Genomic DNA, 15432 nt, shown 5'->3' with positions numbered 1-15432 from the left:
TGATGATAAATATAATCCACCTGAGTGTAATCAAGTCTCCATATAAATGCACCAGCTCTGTGATAGTCTCAGGGTTCTGTTTGATGCACAGAGAGCATCATGAAGACCAAGGAACACAACAGGCAGGTCCGTGATACTGTTGTGGAGAAGTTTAAAGCCGGATTTGGATACAAAATTATTTCCAAAACGTTAAACATCCCAAGGAGCACTGTGCAAGCGATCATATTGAAATGGAAGGAGTATCATACCACTGTAAATCTACCAAGACCCGGCCGTCCCTCTAAACTTTCATCTCAAACAAGGAGAAGACTGATCAGAGATGCAGCCAAGAGGCCCATGATCACTCTGGATGAACTGCAGAGATCTACAGCTGAGGTGGGACAGTCTGTCCATAGGACAACAATCAGTCGTACACTGCACAAATCTGGCCTTTATGGAAGAGTGGCAAGAAGAAAGCCATTTCTCAAAGATATCCATAAAAAGTGTTGTTTAAAGTTTGCAACACGCCACCTCACAGACACACCAAACATTTGGAAGAAGGTGCTCTGGTCAGATGAAACCAAAATTGAACTTTGGCAACAATGCCAAACGATATGTTTGGCATAAAGGCAACACAGCTCATCACCCTGAACAGACCATCCCCACTGTCAAACATGGTGGTGGCGGCATCATGGTTGGGCCTGCTTTTATTCAGCAGGGACAGGGAAGATTGGTTAAAATTGATGGGAAGATGGATGGAGCCAAATACAGGACCATTCTTGACGAAAACCTGTTGGAGTCTGCAAAAGACCTCAGACTGGGTCGGGGATTTGTCTTCCAACAAGACAATGATCCCAAACATTAAAGCAAAATCTACAATGGAATGCTTCACAAATAAACGTATCCAGGTGTTAGAATGGCCAAGTCAAAGTCCAGACCTGAATCCAATCGAGAATCTGGAAACAGCTGAAGACTGCTGTTCACAAACTATCTCCATAAAACCTCACTGAGCTCGAGCTGTTTGCCAAGGAAGAATGGGCAAGAATTTCAGTCTCTCGATGCACAAAAGTGATAGAGACATACCCCAAGTGACTTGCAGCTGTAATCGCAGCAAAAGGTGGCGCAACAAAGTATTAAGTTAAAGGGGCTGAATAATATTGCACGCCCCACTTTTCAGTTTTTGAATTTCCACAAAAATTTAAAATAACCAATAAATTTTGTTCAACTTCACAATTGTGTCCCACTTGTTGATTCTTCAACAAAAATTTACATTTAATATCTTTATGTTTGAAGCATGATATGTGGGAAAAGGTTGAAAAGTTCCAGGGGGGCGAATACTTTTGCAAGGCACTGTACCTACCCATATAAATACAGGCTTCAACCTAAGAGGGTCGACTCAGGGAGGGCAGGTGCAGGACCACAAGTATGTGATGTGCATACTCCTGACCATGTTCCCACTAGATGGGCATGGCCTCTCTCAATGCAAGTGTATTCAGTGAGGCTGGACGCGTCTAGTCGGAATGTGTCCGAAAGTAGGTAAATCGCATACTTGCAATCACATGACTACCCGCTCCTGGAGCTGGCATTGGAGAATGTGGGGATTCACAGTTCTGCAGTCACGCAGCGTGACTGCCTATTGGTAGCTTAAGGCCAGAAAACGCCTTAAATGTTTTGTCTTATGTTTAATTGCATTTTGTGCAATATGTGATTCATTTTTCCTCTTTGTAGAAAATGCATTGCATCCATTATGGAGAGAAGTCGCTACAATGGATGGAATTATAATCTACTATAATCCTTTTTCTGGAAGGTAAAGCTTATTTAATAACATTGTTACTTTCTGGAGTTCTTAGTGTCAGAAGTGATTTAGGCCAGGCCTTGTATAATGATCCCTTTACCACCTTGGTATACGAATCATGTCCAGGGCAGTCAGTCATTCCTAGATCTTTTACCAGGCACTGCTGACTGCAGAATCCAAAACCAAGCATATCCACTGCGGGTGCAAATGCCCGCTTATAAATTCTGTTGTCAGAAGTGCCTGCGAAAAGTGCTGACTATTTAGAAGCAGATAAAACTTATTATATTGTATGCACTTTCCTCAAGTATTATTCCTCTATGGCTATGTTCACAATAGCTTTTATTTCCCCATGATTTTCCATTTGACCTCATTTTTTAAGCCTTAATGTTTTTCCTATTCCTCCCATTCACTGGTGTATCACATCCCATTAATAATTTATTACATGAGAATTGTGAGTTTTGCACACAGCAATTACCCATGCAGTCTGTTGTCTTGTGCTCTGATCTTCTCCAGTATAATCAGTGAACATCCCACCGCTGCTCAAGATTGGCCTGGAGGTATTCTCGCAGATGAAATGGGTCTTGGGAAGACAGTGGAAGTTCTAAGCTTGATCCTTTGTCATCCCAGGAAAGATGTCAAAGCAGACTTGCTGACATTACCCGAGGTAACAAGTATTCTGGGGCTCATAGATGACGGCCAGCTCAAATGGAAACCACAGGCACTTGACAATTTCAAGATTAGTGATAAATTGTGGTTTGAAACAAGCAAAAATATAATTATTTGAGGCGATAGGACTTCATAGGAAGCCGTGATGTCAGGATTCATTATTGTTCTTTTAACAATTGGGTTATAGGAAGAAAAGACAGAATCTCTTTGGAACAGTAACATATTCTCTTATCGGAATTTGCTTCTATAATATTTTTCTAGATATATTTGCCTGTGATGTGTTTTGAAAGCTAAAAAATATCCCATTTTCTGTCTTCATCTTATTTTTTTTTTTTTACACTATTTTGTCTGCTAATTCAAAGCAGAAAAATATATATAAGAAACCTTCTGTATATGACCCTGGAGATCAGACATGTCCCTATATGCCTCACTGATGTGTAATCATCCCTCTGAAACAAATCCAGCAGCAATGAATTTTCTTAGCAAGACAAAAATCTTGCTCAGAGACCCCTTTTTGTCTAATTAAAAAAAGAAGAAAAAAAAGATTGCAATTGGGTACTTTTTTTTTCTCTATGGCTTCCTTGGGGGACACAGGAACCATGGGTGTATGCTGCTGCCACTAGGAGGCTGACACTATGCACATAAAAAAGTTAGCTCCTCCTCTGCAGTATACACCCCACCGACTGGCACTAAGTTAATCAGTTTTAGCTTAGTGTCAGTAGGAGGTGGACACGGGTCTTTTTTGAGACCCATATCTACCTAGTGTGCATCGTTTCTTTTCGGGTTTCCGTAGGGATATAGTGTGAATAGTCACTACTATACTCCCACACAGAGACTATGAGTATGGCGAGTACTGCCACCCCGTATCCTCATACGTCTGTTCGACAGGACTCCAAGCCCTAAGGCCGGTTTCACATTTGCGTTTCAGGGCGCAGCGACGGCCTGCGCACGGCCGCCGCTAAGCCCCGCCCCCTGCCTCGCCTCCGGTAGCTCCGCCTATCGGCGCATGACGCTGCATGCGTCCTGCGTCTCTTATCTTTATCACTGGGGACGCAGGCCGTGCGCAGTATGCGTTTGGCGGCGCATGCGTCCATTTGACGGTGCGCCGAGCGCAACCAAATTGCAAGAGGTTGCGTTTGGCGCTGATTGGCGCACTGTCAAAAGGACGCATGCGCCGCCAAACGCATACTGCGCACGACCTGCGTCCCCAGTGATAAAGATAGGGGACGCAGGACGCATGCAGCGTCATGCGCCGATAGGCGGAGCTACCGGCGGAGGCACAACAGGGGGCGGGGCTTACCGGCGGCCGTGCGCAGGCCGTCGCTGCGCCCTGAAACGCAAATGTGAAACCGGCCTAACACAGAAGGGTATTCAGGTGATCCGGACCCGGTCGTGACTCCGTCCCCCTACTCACTCGCCCACCAGAGCCTGTCAGTTTGAGGAGACGCGGACGTCCCGCAACATGGATCCCGGGCGTCCGATCTTCATGGATGTGGAGGTAATTTCCCTCTTTCTCCCTTCCCTTACCCCCCAGGGGCTGAAGGACACTCGCAAGTAAAAGCGAGTGCAGAAGAAGAAGAAAACCAAATCCTTTTCCTTTATTCAGTGAGGGCATTTGACGGTATGTTCCCTTAAAGGGAATTTGTCACCCCTATTTTGAGATATCATATAATGATATCATTCAATTGTGTGTCACATAAGGATTCTCTTAGTACTTTTGCTTCCCCCTGACCCCGCACCTTTCATGCATAAATACCTTTTTTATATCGGTTCAGATGTATGTAAACTGCCACGGTCCGGTCCGATGGGCGGGCCTTATTCAACTGCTCCCCCCTCCCTGTCTTGCTCTACACAAGAAGAAATGCGTAGAGCAAGACAGGGAGGGGGGGGAGCAGGTGAATAAGCCCCGCCCAACGGACCGGACAGCGGCAGTTTACATACATCTGAACCGATATAAAAAAGGTATTTATGCATGAAAGGTGCATTGTCAGGGGGAAGCAAAAGTACTAAGAGAATCCTTATATGACAAACAATTGAATGATATCATTATATGATATCTCAAAAAAGGGGTGACAGATTCCCTTTAAATTCTGAGTGCTCCGGCCATACCTTTTTTTGTGGCGTTTTCTGGGCCTCAGCGTCGCTCCACTTGGTCTTTGTGCCCCTCTGCAGCCTGAACTCGGCGCTTGGTTTTTGCGCAGCTGCGGGGACCTCCGCGACGCCCCCCCTTCCCCCTTGCTCCGTCAGCCACTGGCTGTAATCTAGGTCCCGGCTTCTCTCGGTCCTAGTTACAGCGCTGGCTCCGCCCCCCCTCAGCTTTCCCGGCGGGCTTTTCTCCTACCCGTCTCTTTCTCTCTCCTCTTCCTGTGCGCGGTGGATGGCTCCGCCCTCTACTCCTAGCCTTCTTGGTCAGCTGGAATCGCCGCCATCTTGCTCCCCCCGGACCCTGTGACTAGTTCCGCCCCTCTTTCGGCATCTGAGAGCGGGATCCTTCTCTGCAGCACGTGCTTTCCCCGTCTGGGTCTCCTGTATCCTCTTTAAAGACACCATCTTCTGGCTGGTGCACCCGGATGGCGTTTGCCTCAGAAGATCCTGCATTTTTTGCCTGCTTGGTCCTGCACTCGGTATACTCATCGCAGCTACAGCCCGGGAACAGATGATACTGTGAGTAGCTCTGCTCTGCGGACAGACACTCTCCTCTGCACCTTTTCTGTCCCCTAACCTGGCATCAATTAGTGGGTCTGCTCATAATACCTAAGCACAAAGGAGAGCTTTCTCATCCTCCTGCTTCCTCTTCCTCCTCTACCCTGGTCAGACACTTTGCGTGCTCTTCATGCAAAAGCAAACTCCCTTCAGGTCAGTCCTCTCCCCTCTGTCAGGGCTGCAGCAACGCCAATATACCCACTACCCAGGAGTCCCTTTCTACCCCAGGCGAGACAGAGACCCCTATCCCAGGGTGGGCTTCCTCTCTCTTGTAGTCTGTGGCGGACCTCACCAGGGTGTCGCAGACCCTGGTGTCCGTGCTGGATTGATTGTCCCTTTCGGCCCCCCGCAGTCACCAGTCGGTCACAGGATTCTCCGTCCGACTCTTCCTACACAGGCCGCAAGAGACCCAGACAGGAGCACCATTCTAGGTCCTCTTCCTGCTCATCTCACCATCCGGTCTTTCACGGCGAGATCCCTCTTCCAGATCCTCCTCTCCCGAGTTAGGCGAGGCATCTTCGGACGCATTTTCAGAGGATGATTTGGACTTAGATTCAGAGCAGGCCTCTATCATAAGAGATATGGTCCGGAGCCTGATTGTTGCGGTCAACCAGACCTTAGGCATCAAGGATACCTCTACAGAACCCGCAGACCAGATGGTTTCGTTTAGACGGTCAAAACCACCTTTTAAGGTCTTTGCCCCAAACAGTGAATTTGTGGACATTTTCACAAGGGAAAGGGAGAACCCTAACAGGCGCTTTCAAAGAGGGAAACACCTCAGCATCCTATATCCCTTCTCCCCTGAGCTCACCGCTAACTGGATGGCTTCCCCGGCTGTCGATCCGCCAGTTTCCAGGCTGTCCTCCAACACGGTCCTCCTGCTTTCTAATGCAGCATCCCTCAAGGATTCCAACGATAGGATTATAGACTCGCTGGCAAAGTGAGCCTTTGAAGCTGCTGCTTTTACTTTATACCCGGCTTTTGCCTCTAACTGGATCTCAAAGGCCATAGCTAGATGGTCCAAACAGCTTCGTAAGGGCATCCTCACGGGAGCTCGTCCGATGGAACTAGATGACCATGCGGATCAGATTTCCTATGCGTGGAAATATTTGGTATCTGCCTCCCTCGATGCCACGTCCTGCGCAGCTCAGGCGTCCAGCAATATGGTGGCCATGCGGAGGAATATTTGGCTCAAAGCATAGCAGGCGGACTTGTCGTCAAAGAAGTTGCTTACCAGCCTCCCCTTCCAGGGGGCTCGCCTGTTTGGCTCCATGTTGGACCCAATTATTAAAGAGGCCACGTAGGGCACGAGTTCTCTTCTTCCCCAGTCCAGACCTCGCCTGCCTTCTCTAAAGCGGCAGTTCCACTCCTTTCGGCCCTTTTTCTCTGTTTTGCGGCTACGGAGGACCCTTTCAGTCAGAGCAGGCCGCAGACTCACCAGGTCAGGAGAAAGGCTTCCTTCCTTCAAGCCCACTCCTTCCTGGCATCCTCGAAAGCTCCCTCAGTAGGTCCACCGGGCCCAGACCTGGCAGATCTTCCTCGGCATGATTCGTGTCAAGAACCCAGCATATCTCCCAGGCTAGGCGGTCATCTGTTTTTCAGAGACGTATGTCTCGCCTCGCTGGAGGACACATGGGTCAGGGAGGTGGTATCCTCAGGATACAAAATACAGTTCGCTTCATGGCCCCGAGATCGGTTCTTCGAATCCCGTCCTCCAAGAGATCCTGCTCTGATTCTGAGTTTCTTTGCGTCCATCGACTCCCTTCTCAGTTTGGGGGTTATCGTTCCCCTCCCAGAACTAGAACGCTTCACAGGTTTCTATTCGAACCTGTTTGTAGTGCCGAAGAAGGGCAACGCGGTTCGGCCCATTCTGGATCTGAAGTTACTGAACAGAAGGGTCCGCCTGCGACATTTCAGGATGGAGTCCCTCCGCTCAGTAATTGCTTCAATGGAGGCGCAGGAATTCCTGTGCTCCATGAACATCCAAGACGCCTACCTCCACGTTCCCGATTTTCCCAGCTCATCAGAGGTTCCTGCGTTTTGCGGTACAGCGGAACCATTTTCAGTTTGTCGCCCTGCTGTTCGGTCTCGCGACTGCTCCCAGGGTCTTCACAAAGATTGTGGCCGCATTGATTGCCATTTTGAGGATCAGGGGCCTAGTGCTTATCCCGTACCTCAATGACATCCTCATCAAGGCTCCGTCTCTCTCTGGCTCAGGAAAGTCTGACCATCGTTCTCGACTCCCTGGCCCGGTTCAGGTGGCTAGTCAACAGAACAAAGTCCCTGCCTTGTTCCGACTCGGCGCCTTGTCTTCTTAGGCATGCTCTTTGACACCCGTCAGGCGAGGGTTTTTCTTCCCGAAGAGAAGAGAGCAATCCTCCAACAAGGGAGTCTTCTCTCTGCAAGGCCTTCACCTTCCTTCCTTGCAGCAATGAAGGTCTTGGGCAGAATGGTGGCTGTGTCGGAAGCAATCCCCTTTGCGTAATTCCACTCGAGACCAATTCAGCAGGCCATCCTTTCACAGTGGGACAGGTCTGTCCTGTCGCTGGATGGTCCGCTTCGTCTCTCTTCCCGAGTTAAGTGGTCTCTCAACTGGTGGCTGTCATCCCCCCTCATCCTCCAGGGCCGGTCCTTCCTTCCCGTCCATTGGCAGGTGGTCATGACGGACGCCAGTCTTCTCGGCTGGGGGACGGTTTTTCGCCATCTGACGATTGGTCGACGCAGGAGTCCTCTCTACAGATCAACATTCTCGAGATAAGGGCCATCTTTCTGTGCCTCCATCACTGGGAAAGGCTTCTCAGTGGACTGCCAGTTAGAATTCAGATGGACAATGCCACAGCAGTGGCATACTTCAATCACAAGGGAGGGACCAGGAGTCCCCTGACATTGGCCGAGATATCCAGGATCCTCCTCTGGGCAGAGGCGACGGTTCCGGCAATATCCGCAGTGCATAATCCCGGCGTGGACAACTGGGCTGTCTGTTTTCTCAGCCGCGAGGTTCTTGCGGCAGGAGAGTGGTCCCTGCATCAGGTGGTCTTCCGTCAAATTTGCCTTCGATGGGGAACTCCAGATATGAACCTCATGGCGTCCCGGCTGAACAAGAAGGTTCCACAATTCGTCTCCAGGTCCCGATACCCTCTCGAGGTGGGCGCCGATGCTCTGGCTATTCTCTGGTCGCAATTCGTGCTTCCCTACCTGTTTCCTCCCCTTCCCCTTCTTCCCAGGCTGTTGAAGATCAAAGCGGATGGGATGCCGGTCATCGCGATTCCACCCGCGGCTGTTAGGGGCATATGTCATCTGTTCAAAACAGCTTATGTGTGCTGGGAAAGATGTGGCCTTAACGCTGGAGCCCACATCAAAGGGAGAGACACGACATACGCAGTACATGTACGGCGCATGTCGTGAAGAGGTTAAGCCACGGTCCCCAACCAAATGAGGAATTGATGAGATTAACCCCCTGTGTCCTCTACAGTGCCTTGGCACTGGCCTTTCATTATATATAGGTAGTCTTATCAGCATGATTTCACACCCCAAATATTTATATGTTCATGGAGCTCTTTCAAAGAGAAGTCCAGTGTGATGATGGTGGGTTTGAACCCTCTGCGCCACTAAATGGGCTTACCCTGGACGGGCGTGACTGAGTGACTACCTGGTCTTCACTAGAGCCTCTGGTGAGGCTTTATATCTGAAGCATCCTTCACTCCAGCGCTATTCCTCGATCAGTGCCGCCGCTTCAGTTTGACTGACGACTCCTATGCTTGAAGTCACACAGAATAGCAGCTGTCAGTTAAGCCGTCCACACAGACAAATCTGCCTGTTTAAATTACAGGCAAAGGACAGGTTTGAATTGAGAATGGTGTGGTTTTCTTTTTGCAATTGTGTTTAAAAGATCCTGTATCTGAGTTTTATGCAGTTTGTAGCTCTGAGAAGCATAAATGATGCTGCATAATATGACTTGCACTAATCAGCAACTACTAATCTACTTATTGTATAGCCTTTGCTCAGTAAATAATCTAATGTTTGTGTTACATATTTCCATTTTTCTTTATTGTATAATCAGACTTGATCAACCTAATATAATGTAGAATCAGACTTAATGAACTTTTTTTTTTTTTTAGGGGAAAGCAGTGAACTACTTTATTCCACCTCCACCCAAAGAAAAGACGAAGAAATCCAGGGCAGTGGACAACATGCAAACTTATCCTAGTGAGTGCTTGCTTTAACCTGTACCAAATGATACCCTGATACCTGCGATCCAATTTTCTTATATGTAAATGAGCTATTCGCGCTATGGGCGGGATACTGATCTGCATGAGAATCTGTCTGTAGAGATCATTGTAAATAAAAGGGAGCATTGCCAGTGTGATGTGTAATGGCTGATCTCACTGCAGAGCTGCGTGTGATTATACCTGACACATCTGCAGGTTCTCCTCAGTGCTTCAGCTTCCATCTCACAGGTAGACAGGGTTGTGATATTTTTGCAGAGCTGTGAGAGCTGCAGCTGCTACTTGTTTGTTATGAGATGAAGTTAAGTTCTACTATACTGCGATAAAGATAGACAGTTGGTGCACAGATAAGGGAAGGGTTATGTGTCCATGGTGACAGCCACACATTTAAGTCGACTATAAGCATAAAATATTAGTTAACAAATAACATTGATGGGATTGGAGACTATCCTTATTGAAATAAACATGAAATTTCAGCTGATGCAAACTTGCATGATCTTGGGGGAGTAAACCAGGGTCGCTGTTGGCTAAGCTGTCATGGTCTTCTACCAGAACTGCGCCTAGAAATCGAAGCATGCAGTGTAACTTATGTAGGTTAATACAGCGATAGGTGTCTTTCCTGAAAGCGAAAATTGATTGCGGGCATTGTGTCCACATTTAGGACATATTGCATGTAGTTCTATGAATACACAAATAGCGTTGCAGCTTGGAGTGTCTAATACTGTAACTTGAAACTGTAAATAAGCATCACGTCACATTTTGTTTTAGAATTGATTACTAAGTGAACTATCCAGAGCCATTTGGAATGACCGATAAGCACCATCAATGTGACTTCCACAAATATCTGTCACTTAGAAGTCTTACTGGATTCTGTATTTATTTGCTGTTTTATTATTCAAATAATTATAAAAGGAAATATGTCAGAAGGTCTTTGCTACCTCATCTGAGAGCAGCCTGATTTAGTCAAAAAGAAGCTGAATCCAACGATGTATCACTTCGATTACTAGATGCAGTGGTTCTGACACAGAGCTTTTAGATTTAAAATGAAGCAGAGTTGAGGAAGCTAACACCACCCCCACCAGGCTCACTGTATACAAAGTCCATAGAAAGATGCCTATAACAGAATGGGACTTTCGGGCCAGGGCACATGTGACCAGCTAGTCTCCACAATGATAAGCCACAGGTGCTAAAACAATGATTTTGGATATGTTGTCAGTGTTTGTCAGATTTATGACAACTAGAAACCACAACTCATCTAGTGAATAGAGGTCGGAAGTGCCTTAGTTTCATGCACATATACTCTTCATTACAAGTGACAAATGTACTTTTTTTCTGAAAACTGAATTTTGGATACTCTTTTGGGAAAGTAAAGATCCCATCACACATATGAGATACACTGTATCCATATTCCTAAATATTGATGATGGGGATTACATAACTAGCTGGTTCCAACTCTTTAACTTAAGTGACATCTGTAGATCTCCAGCTCTGCTTTGTCTGTTTTGATCTGTTAATATGACATGAAATTGATGAAGTGTGAGCTTTCATTAGATAATTCTTCACCTACTTGACAGGTTAGATGTCACATTTAGAAACATATGTAGGGTTGATCTGCAGATAAATGGTAATTTATATTCTGTGTAGGAGGCATATTGGAACAGTGGCTACAGGGAGCAAATCGAAGTAATTTTGTCCATCCTCCGCTTGCTTCTAGTCATCAACCGTGCAGGAAGCAATTGCAGTCACTGCTTACTACATTATGAATGCCCTTTAATCACTCCCCGGCACTCTGATTTGACAGAGGGCTCTGCAGATCATGGGTGTGTTTATGAAGCATGTTTGTGCAGAGAGGGATGTCATTTAAGGAGCAGGGGAGTGGTTTCTGTGGCCTCTGCCTGCACCTCCCCGATGACTGGAAGCATGCGGCTGCAGGAAAAATAAAACTTAATTTCTCGTTCGCCTTATTGGGGGACACAGAGACCATGGGTGTATGCTGCTGCCACTAGGAGGCTGACACTATGCACAAAAAAGTTAGCTCCTCCTCTGCCGTATACACCCCACCGACCGGCAGGAAATTCCTCAGTTTAGCTTAGTGTCAGTAGGAGGTGGACACGGGTCTTTTATTAGACCCATATCTACCTCAGTGTGCGTCGTTTCTTTGCAGGTTCCGGAGGGATACGGAGTGAACAGTCACATCCGTACTCCCACAAAGAGACTATGAGTACGGCGTGTACTGCCACCCCGTATCCTCATAGGTCTCCGGAGCAGGACCAGGAGCCTCGCACAAGTAGGTGCCAGCCGCACGGACGGTCCTTGCCCCCCGCCTCCCACCATCTCGCCTACCAGAGCCTGAAGGTTGGATGAGGCGCGGATTTCATAGAGACAGACAGCGTGGGATTTTCAGGTACCTTTATTGTAAGGCCCCCTGCCTGGGTGAGTATGTCAGTCTTCCCCCGGCGTTTTCTCTTGGAGCGGTCGCCAGGGGGACCACGTTAGGGTCCCTGCACGCCCCGCATCCCCCCACGGTCACCGCATCCACGCAGGCCCCGGGTCTTCACGGGCCTCGTTCTGTGCTTCCCCCTTTTTTCCATCTTGGCAGGGGTAGCGCTGGGGTCGAGCAGTTCTGGGCAGGGACGCGGCCCGGTGTTGCGACGCGTCTTCCGCGCCGACCCCCTGCTGACAGGCGGCCGCCGCAACTAATTTAGGCCCCGGCTTGTGTTCGGGCCTACCGCAGCGTCGCGGCCACGCCCCCCGCCCCTTTCTACTAAGCGGGCTTCACTCCCGCTCTCCCCAGGCCCTCCCCCCGCCTTTCCCTCTCCTGCCCAGCATATGGCTAGAGGGCAGCAATTATTAACCCTGCGAGGACCGCCCTTCCCCGGGACCCGCGCTTTTCTACAGGCAGGCGCCATCTTCGCAGCCTGCCAGCCGGACGCAGCTGGAGAGGCTCCCCAGCCCCTGTGCAGTTTCTGCAAGCAGCTTTTTGCCTCTTTGGGACGGCCAGCCGGACTTCTCCCTGATCTGCATCCCCGGACAGGTCGAGCAGCATCGCTTTTGGGGACACCGGACCATGAGTAGTTCTGCACGGCAGACTGACCCTTCTCCGCCCTCTGTCCCCCAACCTTCCGGCACTACCTCAGGTTTTTCACAATGTCTATCCCTACGGCTGATCGTACCCGCTCTTCGGCCCTCCCCTGCACAGCCCGACGCCGCTCAGGAGCCATCCATAGCCCCAGGGGTGAGTGAGCCCCCCTTGCCGGGTTGGGCCTCCTCCCTATCACAGTCGGTGGCAGACCTCACCAAGGTGTCTCGGTCCCTAGTAGCCGTTCTGGATAAGTTGCCCTTGGGAGCTTCTGCGGGACCTAGCACGTCCCAGGACGTCCCATCTGAGCCAGCCAGTGTCAGTCGCAAGAGACCCAGGCAGGATCTCCAGGCGGAGTCCTCTCCTCGCCCTACCTCACCCCATACTCCCCAGCAGTCTCCCTCTCGGGCCTCCTCTCCCGAGTCAGGTGAAGCGCTTTCGGAATCTGAAGGGGTCTTAGAGCTGGATTCGGATCAGGATGCGAACATGAAGGTTACGGTGCAGAACCTCATTGCCGCGATTTACCATACCTTCGACATCACTGATGCCCCTGCGAAATCCTCAGATCAGGAGGTTTCGTTCAGACGGGCGGAAACACCTTCCAGGGTGTTTCCCTTTCATTCCGAGTTTGGGAAGATTTTTGCCAAGGAAAGGGAAGATCCGACTAGACGCTTTCAAAGAGGAAAGCGTCTCGGCGTGCTGTATCCATTTGCTAAAGAGCTCACGGACAACTGGGCCGCTTCTCCTTCAGTGGACCCTCCCGTATCCAAACTCTCTAATAATACTGTTCTTTCGCTGTCGGGTGTAGCGTCTCTAAAAGATCCTAATGACAGAATCATAGAATCCCTAGCAAAGTCTGCCTTCGAGGCGGCATCTGTGGCGGTATGTCCAGTCTTTGCTTCATCTTGGGCAGCAAAGGCTATATCCGCTTGGGCAGAGGACCTTCGGCAGGGCATTCTGGATAAGGCACAACCGGAGCATTTGGCCGATCTCGCCAATCAGATTTCCCATGCGGGGGATTATCTGCTTTCTGCTTCCTTGGATGCCGCATCTTGCGCGGTTCAGGCGTCAAGCAACATCGTGGCAATCCGACGTACAATTTGGCTCAAGGCCTGGCAGGCGGACTTGTCCTCTAAAAGGTCTGACTAATCTGCCTTTTCAAGGAGTGCGTCTCTTTGGGTCCCAATTGGACCAGATTATTAAGGACGCTACCGGAGGTACGAGTTCTCTTCTTCCCCAATCCAAGTCTCGCAGACCTCCTCCAAGGCGTCAGTTCCGTCCCTTTCGGTCTTTCCGCCGTTTCAATGCGGCGGAAAACCCTTCCAACCAGCAAAGGCCACAAGCACGTCAGGAAAGAAAGAAGGTCTCCTTCAGGCTCACTCCGTCCTGGCGGTCCCACTCTTCCCAGGGAAGACCACCCAGATCTAGATCTGGACGGTCTACGTCCGCATGACTATCATCTGTCTTCCGTGGGTCCCTTCCAATTGGGAGGTCGACTTCTTTTCTTCAGCGACGTCTGGTTCGCCTCAGTAGAGGACGCTTGGGTCAGAGAGGTTGTATCGACAGGATACAAAATAGAGTTCGTTTCTCTTCCACGGGATCGCTTCTTCCAATCCCGTCCGCCACGGGATCCTGCCTTGATCCCGGGGTTCGGTTCGGCCATCGCCTCTCTCCTCAGCTCCGGGGTGATTGTGCCCGTTCCCGAATCGGAACGATTCACAGGGTTTTATTTAAACCTGTTTGTGGTGCCGAAAAAGGACGGGGCGGTTCGACCCATCTTGGATCTCAAGTTACTCAACAAGAGAGTTCGCCTCCGCCACTTCCGGATGGAGTCGGTTCGCTCGGTGATTGCCTCCATGGAGGAGCAGGAATTCATGTGTTCCATAGACATCCAAGATGCCTATCTACACGTGCCCATATTTCCCGGACATCCGAAGTTCCTGTGGTTTGCGATTCACCACGAACATTATCAGTTCGTCGCGCTCCCTTTCGGGCTCGCCACCGCTCCCAGGGTCTTCACGAAGATTATGGCGGCGTTGATGGCCTTGTTGAGGATCAGAGGTCTTGTTCTTTTTCCGTATCTCGACGATATTCTGATCAAGGCTCCCTCCTTTCATCAGGCCCGCCTAAGTGTGGCAATCGTTCTAGACACCCTGTCCAGTTTTGGGTGGATCGTCAACCGGAAAAGTCCTGTCTGATCCCTACTCAACGCCTTGTGTTTCTGGGCCTTCTTTTCGACACTCGTCAGTCAAGGGTATTTCTCCCACAAGACAAGATTCTTTCCCTGCAGCAGGGCGTCCGATCACTACAGATCGCACGGTTTTCATCTCTCAGGACAGCCATGAGGACTCTGGGGAAGATGGTGGCAGCAATAGAGGCAGTTCCCTTTGCCCAGTTTTCACGCCAGGCCCCTCCAGCAGGCCATTTTGTCCAGGTGGAACAGGTCGGCTCTGTCTCTGGATCGTCCGGTTCGTCTTTCATGCCGGATCAAGCGGTCTCTCAACTGGTGATTGACGTCTCCCCTCATTCTCTCGGGGCGGTCCTTTCTTCCCAGATTGTCACAACGGACTCCAGCCTCATCGGCTGGGGTGCAGTGTTCCGCAATCACACTGTTCAGGGTCGATGGTCGACTCAGGAATCAGCTCTGCAGATCAATGTCCTAGAGATACGAGCGATCCTTCTGGCTCTCGTCCACTGGGAACGGCGCCTCAAGGGCCTGCCTGTCAGGATTCAAACAGACAATGCCACAGCGGTGGCGTATATCAACCGACAAGGGGGGACACGGAGTGTCTCAGCCCTGGCGGAAGTGTCCAGAATTCTTCAATGGGCAGAGACCTTTGTTCCAACAATTTCCGCGGTTCACATTCCCGGCGTGGACAACTGGGCCGCCAATTTTCTAAGCTGCGAGGGTCTCGCGGCAGGGCAATGGTCCCTACATCCGGAGGTGTTTCATCTGCTCTGCCGTCGGTGGGGAACCCCGGACG

General features: G+C 49.8%; 1 protein-coding gene across 2 annotated transcripts in view; it reads left to right on the top strand.

The window, feature by feature from the left end:
• The window catches only part of SHPRH (SNF2 histone linker PHD RING helicase), a 217747-nt gene that overhangs the window by 50714 nt on the left and 151601 nt on the right, over nt 1-15432 (top strand). For both annotated transcript variants that reach the window (XM_073557668.1, XM_073557669.1), the window contains exons 5-7: nt 1708-1786; nt 2288-2438; nt 9262-9349. In XM_073557668.1, coding sequence (XP_073413769.1) covers nt 1708-1786; nt 2288-2438; nt 9262-9349 — 318 coding nt within the window. The remainder of the gene's footprint in view (nt 1-1707; nt 1787-2287; nt 2439-9261; nt 9350-15432) is intronic.

Source organism: Dendrobates tinctorius, unplaced genomic scaffold (assembly GCF_039654945.1).
Source record: "Dendrobates tinctorius isolate UK_male_01 unplaced genomic scaffold, ASM3965494v1 ptg000250l, whole genome shotgun sequence".
In the NCBI taxonomy this organism is placed as follows: domain Eukaryota; kingdom Metazoa; phylum Chordata; class Amphibia; order Anura; family Dendrobatidae; genus Dendrobates; species Dendrobates tinctorius.
Note: the sequence above shows the minus strand (reverse complement) of the source record. Positions and strands in the feature narration are given on the sequence as shown.